Source organism: Ranitomeya imitator, chromosome 4 (genome assembly GCF_032444005.1).
Source record: "Ranitomeya imitator isolate aRanImi1 chromosome 4, aRanImi1.pri, whole genome shotgun sequence".
Lineage (NCBI taxonomy): Eukaryota > Metazoa > Chordata > Amphibia > Anura > Dendrobatidae > Ranitomeya > Ranitomeya imitator.
Window position 1 is genome coordinate 257,614,373 of NC_091285.1, and position 13,417 is coordinate 257,627,789.

A 13,417-nucleotide genomic window follows, 5' to 3' on the forward strand; every position below is an offset into this window, starting at 1 on the left:
TCCTAGAATTTCCTGATACTTGATTGATATTTATCTCCACATGCTCCAGGTTTCTAACACCAGGAAATTAAAATCAGCCCCAGAGCATCACCGATCCACTGCCATGCTTTACTATAGGCTGGGTGTTCTTTTCAGCCTATGCTTCATTCTTCCTCTTCCAGACATATCACTGTTCCATAGGTCAGTAGTTTGTTTTATCAGTCCACAGAACAAAACATCAAAACTTCTGTAGTTTATTTACATACTTTTGGGAATACTGGAGCTGACTTTTCTTGTGCTTTTGGGTCAATAGGGGTGGGTGTCTTGGAGTTTGGGCACAGAGAGGTTAAGCATTTTGTATATGCCTTATTGTGCAAACTATAAACCCAGTCCCAACTGCCATTAAATCTTGCTGCTAGTCTTCTGCAGTCACTAGAGAGTTTTTGACCACCTGCTTCCTCAGGAATTTTATAGAAGCAGGTGGTAACCTCTTCTTTCTGATGCATCCAGGTAGTGAAGTTAGTGCTTCTACTTCTATAACATTGACCATGAACCTTTGACTTTTTTTATCTTTTCACTTGTCTGTGCAATGAAATGATTTCTTTGCTTTGCTTTTTGGACCAATTTTTTAACACCAAGAATATCTGTATATTGGAGGCCAAAGCCCATGAAGAATGGGCCGAGAATCCTAAGGAATGCTGCCAGAAGCTCATTTTTGCAGCAGGTATAAAGATTCTTCTCACAAAGGGGTGGAATAATTCTGAGACTGCAGTGGTCATTAAAAGTGGCATTTTGTCTTCAATTGGGACAAACCACTTGTTATATTAGTTGTGATGAGCTATTTAAATTGTTCTTGTTTTATAGGTTCCCCCAGCATATCTAGTTCAAATTACTAATACTGACCTACAAAGCCATCCATAACCTGTCTCCTCCATATATCTCTGAACTAATCTCCCGATATCTTCCCTCACATAATCTCCGGTCCTCCCAAGACCTCCTTCTCTCCTCCACACTTATTCGCTCCTCACCCAACCGACTCCAAGACTTCTCCCGAATATCCTGCATCCTCTGGAATTTTTTGCCCCAACACGTCCGACTATCAACCACATTCGGATCCTTCAGATGGACCCTAAAAACCCACCTCTTCAGGAAAGCCTACAGCCTGCACTGACCCCACTGCCTCCTCATCACTACCGAAGGTACCGCCTCACCAACACCGGAGCTCCTGCTCCCCTCAACCCTCCTCCATCCTGTAGAATTAAGCCCGTAAGGGCAGGGTCCTCGCCCCTCTGTATCAGTCTGTAATTGTTAGTTTGCTTACTGTAAGTGATATCTGTAATTTGTATGTAACCCCTTCTCATGTACAGCACCATGGAATCAATGGTGCTATATAAATAAATAATAATAATAATAATAATAGGTTTATTGCAAACAGCTGAAAGTTTGTACATTTTGCTAATAAAAATAATTTGCAATAAAAGTTGAATCATTTTGTTTTGCTCCTTCATGTTTGCTATAAATGACTGGATTTGAGATCACTCCCAAGATGCCAGCACAATGGACGGTAAGGGATGATTCAACTCAAGCCCTGATGTCACAGTCCCATCTTAATGATTAGGCCAATTTGAGGAGCTTCCTGAGCTTTGTTCTTCATGTAATCCTGTTAATTCTAACCACAGGGGTCATTGTATCACCAACTGAACAAGAACATTTCCCATGGCTCTGTATAGATTTTCACATGAGCAGGTGCTGCTGTTTACTGTAAACCATCTTCCAATTTGTAATATCTGCAAAATTGATGGCAACTATGATGTCATTTGTCTCATTACTTACAATGCGCACTGATACGTACAGCACAATAGTTATCGCTTATATTGGAAGGACTACTGCTAACACTTCTACTAGTTCTTAAGGAGGACAGGTAAATATATATAAATTTATGGAGCTGGTGACCTATACTGCTTGCATATGGGCTGATTTCCAAAACAAGTCTAAATGGTTATAAGATCTCTACAATTAAATATACAGCACAAATACTCTCAGTTTGTAATATACAATACATCAGGTCCAGACTATGTCCTCAAGCCATGATGTCAGGTAGCACAGCAGCAGGCTCCTACAGTGAAGGAGAAAAGCCTTGGCACACCATACTAGCGAAAAAATGATGTAATCAGACAAGTCGTACCTTTCTAACTGTGAAAATAAATGCTTCAGTTTTATCTACTGTACATTACACAGCATGACATCACATCTACTAGCACATGACATCACAGGTCTGGACTACGACCAAGGGGCTAAGCTACGACTTATATCCATAGAGCATTATCTGAGGGGCAGGCACTGGATTTTTAATGTAAGGCATATTACAAATTATATCAAAGATAACACCTCATTAAAAACACTTTAACAAATATGGTGACAGGTAAGCCAGATTCCCAAATAAGTGTTTTTGAGTGGTACAAGAGCTAAAGTTTAACAAGAACACAGACTGATGTGAAGGAGTACAGTCTGTACAAAACGCTATAAATTGGCATCAAATATTGAATAGCAAACATAATCACCCACCGACGGGTTATAGAGCAATGCTCTGAACATGCTGAACATACAGCGTATGAAAGTAACTGACTAGTAAATTCTGTAAATTTGTCTATAACAGAAATCCTGTATCGCTAATTCATCGTGCCAGCCGCCGGCGGCCAGTCAGCGACAGGTGCAGTCCAACCGCGAATTGGCGCGGGATTTGAACCACGCTTCGCTGATTGGTCGCGCTTGGCAGGGCATGACCAATCAGCGATATTGGGGAGGGATTTAAACCCCAATTCTAGAATACCCGATGCGTTACAATCAGGCCACCATCTAGTCTATATATATATATATATATATATATATATATATATACACATATACACACACACACCGTATTTACTCGTGTATAAGCCGAGTTTTTCAGCATATTTTTTTGTGCCGAAAATGCCCCCCTCGGCTTATACACAAGTCATTGTCCCAGAAAATGGCGGGAGAGGCGGAGCAGTGGGTGACAAATTCAGAAGCTGGCTGCTGTGGCTAAAGCCTGTGCCCGCTGCTAAAACGAAATGAATATTCACTGCACTTGCACTGAACATTTATTTCTCTTAGGCTATGTGCACACGTTGCGGATTGGGGTGCGGAATTTTCAGCACAAAATGCGCATCTCCTGGCAGAAAACGCAGGTGCGGATTTGCCGTGGATTTGTGCAGATTTTGTGCGTTTTTGTTGCGGAATTGATGCGGATTTTCTGCGTTTTTTACCCCTGCGGATTTCTATAGTGGAAGGGGTCAGAAACGCTGCAGATCAGCAGCAGTTTTCATGCGGATTTTTTCTGCACCATCAGCACAGCTTTTTTTTTTTCCAATTGATTTACATTGTACTGTAAATCACTGTGCGGAACTGCAGCGTTTCTGCGTGGAAAAATCCTCTGCAGATGCGCACTAATTCCGCATCGTGTGCACACAGCCTTATAGCGCGCACAGTGTCAGCAGACGTGGAGAGACGTGAATATTTATTACCTTAATGAGTGGGGACAGGTGATTACTCGGCAGCAGGAGCTGTTGGCACCGGAATGAGATGTTGCAAAGGCGTGCAGGGAAGGTAAGTAAGATGGGTTTTTTCATGCTTTTCTCATGGGGGCCACACACACAAGGATGGGAATGAGGAACCACGCAGGCAAGGATGGGAATTAGGAGACATGCATACAAGGATGGGAATAAGGAGGCATGCATGCAAGGATGGGGATAAGGAAACATGGATACAAGGATGGGGATAAGGAGCCATGCATACAAGGATGGGAATAAGGAGGCATTCATACAGGGATGGGAATAAGGAGGCATTCATACAGGGATGGGAATAAGAAGCCATGCAGACAAGGACGGGGATAAGGAGCCATGCATACAAGGATGGGAATAAGGAGCCATGCAGACAAGGACGGGGATAAGGAGCCATGCATATGGCCAGAGTGATGTCAAACACTTGGAACCGATATCTATCCACATTGTCAGTGTTGGACTGGAGTGCCAAAGGCCCACCAGTAACCATTTCAAGGGGCCCCACTTTCCATCTACTTTCAAATGTGACAATATCCTTCATCACAAATATGTATAACAAAGAACTGGGTAGATTGTTAAATGCCTTTATCTGTACATAGTGATTCTAGTATACAGTATTGTGCCAAGTACTGCTCATATAAGAGGGTGGTGGCCTACTCCTGCACAGGGGCCCACCAGTGGATTTCTCCTGTTCTCCTGAAGGCCAGTCCAAGCCTGCATGGCATGTTTACCATTTACATATTCAATAATAAACTAACAAGTTGTAAGTGGCATAGTGTACTGTGATTTTTATGTATGAGAAAGTGGAGGAAAGTTTTTCCCACATAGTGAACAATTTTCTCTAACAATTGGTTAAAAAGATGCAGGTGTCTAAGGCTGGTTTCACACTTGCGTTTTAAAACGCAGCGTTTTTAACGCAAACGCATTTGATGCAAAAACGTGTTTAAACACGTTTAAACGCATGCATTTTTAAACGCATGCGTTTTTTGCGTTTAAACGCGTTTAGACGCGTTTAAACGCGTTTTTCCCTGCGTTTGCGTTTTTGAAACGCATAATGAGAAGTGTTTGACAGCTGCCAATCATCAAAATCAACTAGAAAACCCACTATAAACATAAATACTTAGGGTTAGGATCCCTAGTAACCCTAGGGATACTAACCCTAACCCTAACACAAACTCTAACCCTAACCCTAACACAAACCCTAACCCTAACCCTAGGGATCCTAACCCTAACACAAACCCTAACCCTAACCCTAGGGATCCTAACCCTAACCCTAACACAAACCCTAACCCTAACCCTAGGGATCCTAACCCTAACACAAACCCTAACCCTAACCCTAGGGATCCTAACCCTAACCCTAACCCAAACCCTAACCCTAACACAAACCCTAACCCTAACCCTAGGGATCCTAACCCTAACACAAACTCTAACCCTAACCCTAACACGAACCCTAACCCTAACACAAACCCTAACCCTAACCCTAGGGATCCTAACCCTAACACAAACCCTAACTCTAACACAAACACTAACCCTAACACAAACCCTAACCCTAACACAAACCCTAACCCTAACCCTAGGGATCCTAACCCTAACCCAAACCCTAACCCTAACCCTAAAACACAAACTGTAACACAAACTGTAACACAAACTCTAACACAAACTCTAACACAAACCCTAACCCAAACTGTAACCCTAACACAAACCCTAACTCTAACCATAACCCTAACCCTAGGGATCCTAGGGCTAGGGTTAGGGTTAGGGCTAGGGTTACAGTTTGGGTTATGGTTTGTGTTAGAGTTTGTGTGAGAGTTTGTGTTACAGTTTGTGTTACAGTTTGTGTTACAGTTTGTGTTACAGTTTGTGTTTTAGGGTTAGGGTTAGGGTTTGTGTTAGGGTTAGGATCCCTAGGGTTAGGGTTAGGGTTAGGGTTTGTGTTAGGGTTAGGATCCCTAGGGTTAGGGTTAGGGTTTGTGTTAGAGTTTTTGTTAGAGTTTGTGTTACAGTTTGTGTTACAGTTTGTGTTACAGTTTGTGTTACAGTTTGTGTTACAGTTTGTGTTTTAGGGTTAGGGTTTGTGTTAGGGTTAGGGTTAGGATCCCTAGGGCTAGGGTTAGGGCTAGGGTTAGGGCTAGGGTTAGGGTTAGGATCCCTAGGGTTAGAGTTAGAGTTTGTGTTAGAGTTTGTGTTAGAGTTTGTGTTAGAGTTTGTGTTAGAGTTTGTGCTAGAGTTTGTGTTAGAGTTTGTGTTTTAGGGTTAGGGTTAGGGTTTGTGTTAGGGTTAGGGTTAGGATCCCTAGGGTTAGGGTTAGGGCTAGGGTTAGGGCTAGGGTTAGGGCTAGGGTTAGGGTTAGGGTTTGTGTTAGGGTTAGGATCCCTAGGGTTAGGGTTAGGGTTAGGGTTAGGGCTAGGGTTAGGGCTAGGGTTAGGGTTAGGGTTTGTGTTAGGGTTAGGATCCCTAGGGTTAGGGTTAGGGTTAGGGCTAGGGTTAGGGTTAGGGTTTGTGTTAGGGTTAGGATCCCTAGGGTTAGGGTTAGGGCTAGGGTTAGGGTTAGGGCTAGGGTTAGGGTTAGGGTTAGAGTTTGTGTTACAGTTTGTGTTACAGTTTGTGTTAGAGTTTGTGTTACAGTTTGTGTTACAGTTTGTGTTACAGTTTGTGTTACAGTTTGTGTTTTAGGGTTAGGGTTAGGGTTTGTGTTAGGGTTAGGATCCCTAGGGTTAGGGTTAGAGTTTGTGTTACAGTTTGTGTTACAGTTTGTGTTACAGTTTGTGTTACAGTTTGGGTTAGAGTTTGTGTTTTAGGGTTAGGGTTAGGGTTGGGGGATGGCTTATAAGTGTGTATTCTTGTGTTTTTCTATAAAAACGCATGCGTTTAAAAACGCATGCAAACGCATGTACTTAAAAACGCATGCGTTTACATAGACATCAATGGGTTTTTTTACCGCGAAAAAACGCATGCGTTTTTTTCGCGGCAAAAAAACGCCGCTAAACGCAGCTAAAATTACTACATGTTGCATTTCTGCAACAAAACGCATGCAGTGAAAAAACGCATGCATTGCAAAAACGCGTCAAAACGCATGCAAAAAAACGCATGCGTTTTTAATGTTAAGTATAGGGGGAAAAAAAGCATGCTTTTTTTGCGTTTTTTACCGCAAAAACGCAAAAAAAAAACCGCATATGTGAAACCACCCTAAAACAGCTGCAGTTGTGGTGGTCTTCATAAGGCTATGTTTGCACAGTTTTTTGCTGTGTTTTTTTCATGTCAATAAGAGGCTGTGTTTTACAGTACCAGTATGAGATATGAGAAATCTCATGCACACACTTGATTTTTATTCCTGACTAAATAAATCAGCAGCATGTCATTTATCTCAGTGTTTTTGCAGCATTTGTTCACGCAGAGAAAGTAATGAGAAACTGTAAAGATGCTGCTGCAAAAAAAAAAAACAACAAACAGGATTTTGGCGAATAAAAAGCATGCACTGTAGAAAACACACACATGTAATCCGCACCCCAAAAAAAGGCTGCAAAAAAAGCCACTGTGTGCACATACCTCAAATATGGCACTAAACATAAACACCATTCATTAACATATAGCTAAACCAGGAATGGCATGATTGCAATGATTACTATGCCATCGCCTCACTCCATTTTATAAAAGGGCTTTAGGCTGTTTGTCCATGATGAGTTTTTTGTGAGTTTTTGTCACTGCGTATTTTTGCTGTGTCAAAAACGCAGCGTCTTACAGGTCCAGCAAAGTGGATGGGATTTATAGAAATCTCATGGTCACTGTGTTTTTTGTGTACTCAGCATAAATTGACCTGTGGTGAGTATTTCAAATCCACGACACGTTAATTTCCCTTGAGTTTCATGTGCAAATTTTTCTCAAATAATCGCACTAGATGTGTAAAATCTGCAGGTAAAAAATATACATGCTTTTCTATTGCATTTCTATGGCGTCAACGTAATCTGCACATGACTGTATCAATAAAGTTTTGTCAAAAGAACAGGAAGTATCCAAAACAAAGCAACTTTACTTAAAGTATGACATGTCAAAAAGATACAAAAATTGCAGAGTCAAAAACGCAATAAAAACTCATCAAAACCCCATCTTGGGAATGTTGCCTTAAAAGGGACAAATGTATATCCACTTTTTTTTTACTCGGATGCACTTTTTTATATTAGTAAACATACCGTAATACATATAATTTTGGTTAAAGATCTACCACATTCAATAAATGGAAAATACTAGCACTGACATAATCTAGCTAAGAAATGACAAAAAGCGCACAATAGAGCACGGCCCGGGCAATAAACGTTGTATAGTCCAGTATTGCCTACCTGGCTAGGATGTGCTGGAATAAACCAGTAGAAAATGCAATAGTAGAAAGAAGAAGAATAGCAGAAGATATCCAATGGAGAAGACAGCATTGAACAAAGAGCAGTTTTATTAATCTACGCGTTTTAGAGTTGAACAAACTCCTTCACATCATGTTTTTTTCTGATGAAGGAGTTTGTTCAACTCTGAAGGCGTAGATTAATAAAACTGCTCTTTGTTCTACACCATCATCTCCATTGGATATCTTCTCAACGGCAGCACAGCAGAATTATCTGTATATCCCTTTCTACTATGGCATGACTGACATAATGACGTACAATTTACATATTTACGAGGTCCACTATAGACTGGACTTACCATCTGGGTCTGGCTCTTTGGACAGCCATTGATGTCTTCCACTTTTTCATTTGCTAAACGAAAAAAGAGAAGTGTAAGAGAATAAGAAAATTACACATTCTACTTAAGGTGTAGGGTGTTTACTCACCGAGAGCACTACTACACCCTCTCAGACACACCATAAACATACACAAACCTACCGGAGGGGAAGTGTGAATGTGATCTACTGGTTATTTCCCTGCCAAGTGACTACTGACATGAAATATTCCCCAATTGTCTCTGCATGGTCAGGGCTACAGTTTCAAGGCATCCTACAAAGAATAATCCCCTCCAGCAAACAAAATGCACACATGGGAGACACATGGTTTGATCGAGTCTTCATCTCTGACATTGCAGCATGTGGAGGAACCCTTGGGCTGATACTTCCCAGCTTTCTAATACAAATGAACTTTCAAACAACTCACACAAACGTCTGAGCCCGTGAAATATCTGGACTTAGTAAGTGCAGTGAAGACAGACACACTTTGAACTTAACCTTGTCAAGTCCAAAGCCATTCTAGCAGCCCCCAAGCCCCTGCCTCTTACTCCTCTGCTGTAGCACAGCTGGGACCCCAGACTCACCAATGATCTGAATGATCTCCGCCAGCAGGACACCATCAGCTATGTCTTGTTGTAAATCCTTTATCAGCCTCTTGTGACCAGACTTTGCTAGGTAGTGATTTGCCCAGTCAGTGTAAATCTGCAAGACACAAGGAAGAGGGAGGGATAAGGGAGGCAGAAGATAATAAAAATTATTCAGAAAGGCATTTTGACTTCAATAGCAGAAGTATTCAGGACTGCATTCCAGCCGGGGAAGTCACAGCTCAAAAGGAAACCGTTATGCTACTATTATTTAAACAATTTCTTTCCTATTCCCAGCTCTAATGACTCACGTTTCTTTTTTTACAAGGGTCGCTGTAGTTCTCTGGCCACACAAGAAATGCACTCTCACTTCATGGCTGTCAAGGAAACCGCTGTCACAAATCCGTCACGTTACTTCCTCCTTAATGACTAAGACCAATTGATTTATCAGCGCTGAAGTGCCAGGGATTAAGATTTGCACATGTTTTGCTGTCAGAACCTGATAAATCTTTTAACTTCAGCACCCGTAGATATTTACAGCACGAGCTCTCTATTCTCTATTTCTATCCAACTCATTCACATCAGTGCAATAACACGCTATGTTTAACCCATTCACCCCTGAGCCTGTTTTCACCTTCATGACCGGTCCAATTTTTACAATTCTGACCACTGTCATTTTATGTGGATAATAATCCTGGAATGCTTCAACGGATCCCACTGATTCTGAGATTTTTTTTTGTGATATATAGTCCATGGCAATGGTAAAATGTTTTCAATATGACTTGCGTTTATTTCTGAAAAAAAATCAGAAATTTAGCTAAAATGTTGAAAATTTTGCAATTTTCAAACTTTTAATTTTTATGCCCTTAAATCAGAGAGTTATGTCACATAAAATAGTTAATAAGCAACGATTCCCACAAGTCTACGTTTGCGCAGTGTTTTAAACTTTTTTTTGTTACGAAGTTAGAAGAGTTGAAAGTTGACCAGCTATTTCTCATTTTTGCAATAAAATTTACAAAGCCATTTTTTGGGGAGCACATCACATTTGAAGTGACTTTGAGGGGTCTACATGACAGAAAACACACCAAAGTGACACCAATCCAAAACTGCACCCCTCAGGTGCTCAAAATCACAAAAGAAAAGTTTATCAACCTTTCAGGTGCTTCCCAAGAACTGAAGCAATGTGGAAGGAAAAAACATTATATTAGACCCCAATTTTTTATTTTCACAAGGGTAACAGGAGAAAATGAACCCCAAATTTGTTGTGCAATTTCTCCTTATTTCACCGATGGCCCATATGTGGGGAAACCACTGTTTGGGCGCACGGCAGAACTCGAAAGGGAAGCAGCACTGTGTCACTTTTTTAACGCAAAATTGACTGGAATCGAAAGTGGACCCAATGTTGTGTTTGGAGAGCCCCTGATGTGCCTAAACAGTGGAAAACCCCCAGAAGTGACCCCATTTTGGAATTTAGACCCCCCAAGGAACATATCTAGATGTGTGGTGAGCACCTTGAATCCCTAGGTGCTTCACAGAAATGTATAACATAGAGCCGTGTAAATAACATTTTTTTGCCATAAAAATGTTGTTTTAGCCCCAATTTTTTATTTTCATAAGAGTAAAATGAGAAAATCGACCCCAAAATTTGTTGTTCAATTTCTCCGGAGAACGCCGATACCAAATTGTAGGGGAAAATTACTGCTTGGGTACATGGCAGGGCTCAGAAAGGAAGGAGTGACATTTGGAATGTAGACTTTGAACACAGTATCCTATAGAAAGTGTCAGGTCAGCGCCATTATATTGATTAAAATGATACCTTGGTTGATGAAATCCATCTTATGGTTGTTTAATCTTTATTTTCAGTTTTGCGTTAATGAGATTCTCATGCTTCAGGGCAGCTCTGATTTGGTATTCATAATGCAGCCTGCTGACAGGTCATTGATCCCTCAGTGCCCTGGCCCTTAATTTACATAATGAATGTATATACATACTGCAAAAAAACTTCTGTGGTTGAGGTTATCCTGAGGAGTATAAAACAAAAAAATCAATCCGGATTGTGCTTCGCATTGGCTTGCGCCTGACTACGCTACAGTGCCTTGCAAAAGTTTTCGGCCCCCTGGAACTTTTCAACCTTTTCCCACATATCGTGCTTCAAACATAAAGATACCAAATGTAAATTTTTGGTGAAGAATCAACAACAAGTGGAACACAATTGTGAAGTTGAATGAAATTTATTGGTTATTTAAAATTTTTGTGGAAATTCAAAAACTGAAAAGTGGGGCGTGCAATATTATTCGGCCCCTTTACTTTCAGTGCAGCAAACTCACTCCAGAAGTTCATTGTGGATCTCTGAATGATCGAATGTTGTCCTAAATGCCTAATGATGATAAATATAATCCACCTGTGTGTAATCAAGTCTCCGTATAAATGCACCTGCTCTGTGATAGTCTCAGGGTTCTGTTTGAAGCACAGAGAGCATCATGAAGACCAAGGAACACAACAGGCAAGTCCGTGATACTGTTGTGGAAAAGTTTAAAGCTGGATTTGGATACAAAATGATTTCCAAAACTTTAAACATTGCAAGGAGTACTGTGCAAGTGATTATATTGAAAAGGAAGGAGTATCATACCACTGCAAATCTACAAAGACCCAGCCGTCCCTCTAAACTTTCATCTCAAACAAGGAAGAAGACTGATCAGAGATGCAGCCAAAAGGCCCATGATCACTTTGGATGAACTGCAGAGATCTACAGCTGAGATGGGACAGTCTGTCCATAGGACAACAATCAGTCGAAAACTGCACAAATCTGGCCTTTACGGAAGGGTGACCAGAAGAAAGCCATTTCTCAAAGATATCCATAAAAAGTGTCCTTTAAAGTTTGGAACAAGCCACCTGGGAGACACACCAAGCATGTGGAAAAAGGTGCTCTGGTCAGATGAAACCAAAATCAAATTTTTTGGCAACAATGCCAAATGTTATGTTTGGCGTAAAGGCAACACAGCTCATCACCCTGACCACACCATCCCCACTGTCAAACATGGTGGTGGCAGCACCAAAGTTTGGGCCTACTTTTCTTCAGCAGGGACAGGGAAGATGGTTAAAATTGATGGGAAGATGGATGGAGCCAAATGCAGGACCATTCTTGAAGAAAACCTGTTGGAGTCTGCAAAAAACCTGAGACTGGGACGGAGATTTGTCTTCCAACAAGACAATGATCCCAAACATAAAGCAAAATCTACAATGGAATGGTTCACAAATAAACGTATCCAGATGTTAGAATGGCCAAGTCAAAGTCCAGACCTCAATCCAATTGAGAATCTGTGAAAAGAGCTGAAAACTGCTGCTCACAAACGATCTCCATTAGACTTCCCTGAGCTCGAGCTGTTTGCCAAGGAAGAATGGGCAAGAATTTCAGTCTTTTCAGTCTCTTGATGTACAAAACTGATAGAGACATATCGCAAGCTACTTGCAGCTGTAATTGCAACAAAGTATTAAGTTAAAGGGGACGAATAATATTGCACGCCCCACTTTTCAGTTTTTGAATTTCCACAAAAATTTTAAATAACCAATAAATTTCATTCAACTTCACAATTGTGTTCCACTTGTTGATTCTTCACCAAAAATTTACATTTGGTATCTTTATGTTTGAAGCATAATATGTGGGAAAAGGTTAAAAAGTTCCAGGGGGCAGAATACTTTCGCAAAGCATTGTATGTATGGTTTTCATTGGATTTTAGTAATTTCATACTTATAATACTGATGGCCTAAATTGTTATCTTACCTCCTTTTTCTTCCTATAACTTGATGTTTTATTGGTCGTTATACCTTTATTCTATGATATATTGATCGTGATATTGTCCTTGTTATTCTTTTCTTTTTGTTGGATGTTTGTGATTAAAAATTATGTCACCTTTCAATAAAAATTGAATTTTGAAAACAAAAAATCAATTTTAAAATGGTGCCCACTTCACCTGTGCAGTAGCAGCTATCTGTGTATATAGAGGTGATCTGATAGCTGCTATAGTGCAGACGGTGCCATTTTGATAGAGAAGAAAAAAAAGATTTCCTCCTCCAAGATGGCGCCACCCACACCTGCGCAGTTGCAGCTATTGGCAATCGCCTCTATATACACCGATAGCTGCTACTGGCAGGTGCCGCGGGCACCATTTTAAAATAGTTTTTTTATATTCCTCATGATAACCTCAGCCACATTTATTAACCCTGCTGTTTTGTTTGCATTTACTATACACTTGTAGTGTTCCGGGTCACTATGACCCGGCTTATTAAACCTTGATTTTAGACACTCTAACTCCATTTTTTTTATACTTTTTGCTTACTAGACTGTTTGTGAACATGTTTGGTAGTAAAAAAAAAAAGAAAAATGAACTAGAAATCTTTTTTTTTTGTTTTTATTCTGAAAAAACAGATCCATCTAATGAGCAAAACGAAAATAGAAAACTACACATATTTTGTAAAAAAAAAAAAAAAAAAAAAATCAAATCAAACATTTTGTGATAAAAAATTAAAGAAAATAAACATTACAATGTGAATATATTTACATGATCATA

At 40.4% G+C, this 13,417-nt stretch overlaps 1 protein-coding gene across 7 annotated transcripts in view; it reads right to left on the reverse strand.

The window, feature by feature from the left end:
- Positions 1–13,417, reverse strand: part of NAV3 (neuron navigator 3) — a 1,008,138-nt gene that overhangs the window by 313,483 nt on the left and 681,238 nt on the right. For all 7 annotated transcript variants that reach the window (XM_069764543.1, XM_069764542.1, XM_069764540.1 and 4 more), the window contains 2 exons: positions 8,850–8,967; positions 8,250–8,302 (listed from right to left, as the gene is read on the reverse strand). In XM_069764543.1, the coding sequence (XP_069620644.1) occupies positions 8,250–8,302; positions 8,850–8,967 (171 nt within the window). The remainder of the gene's footprint in view (positions 1–8,249; positions 8,303–8,849; positions 8,968–13,417) is intronic.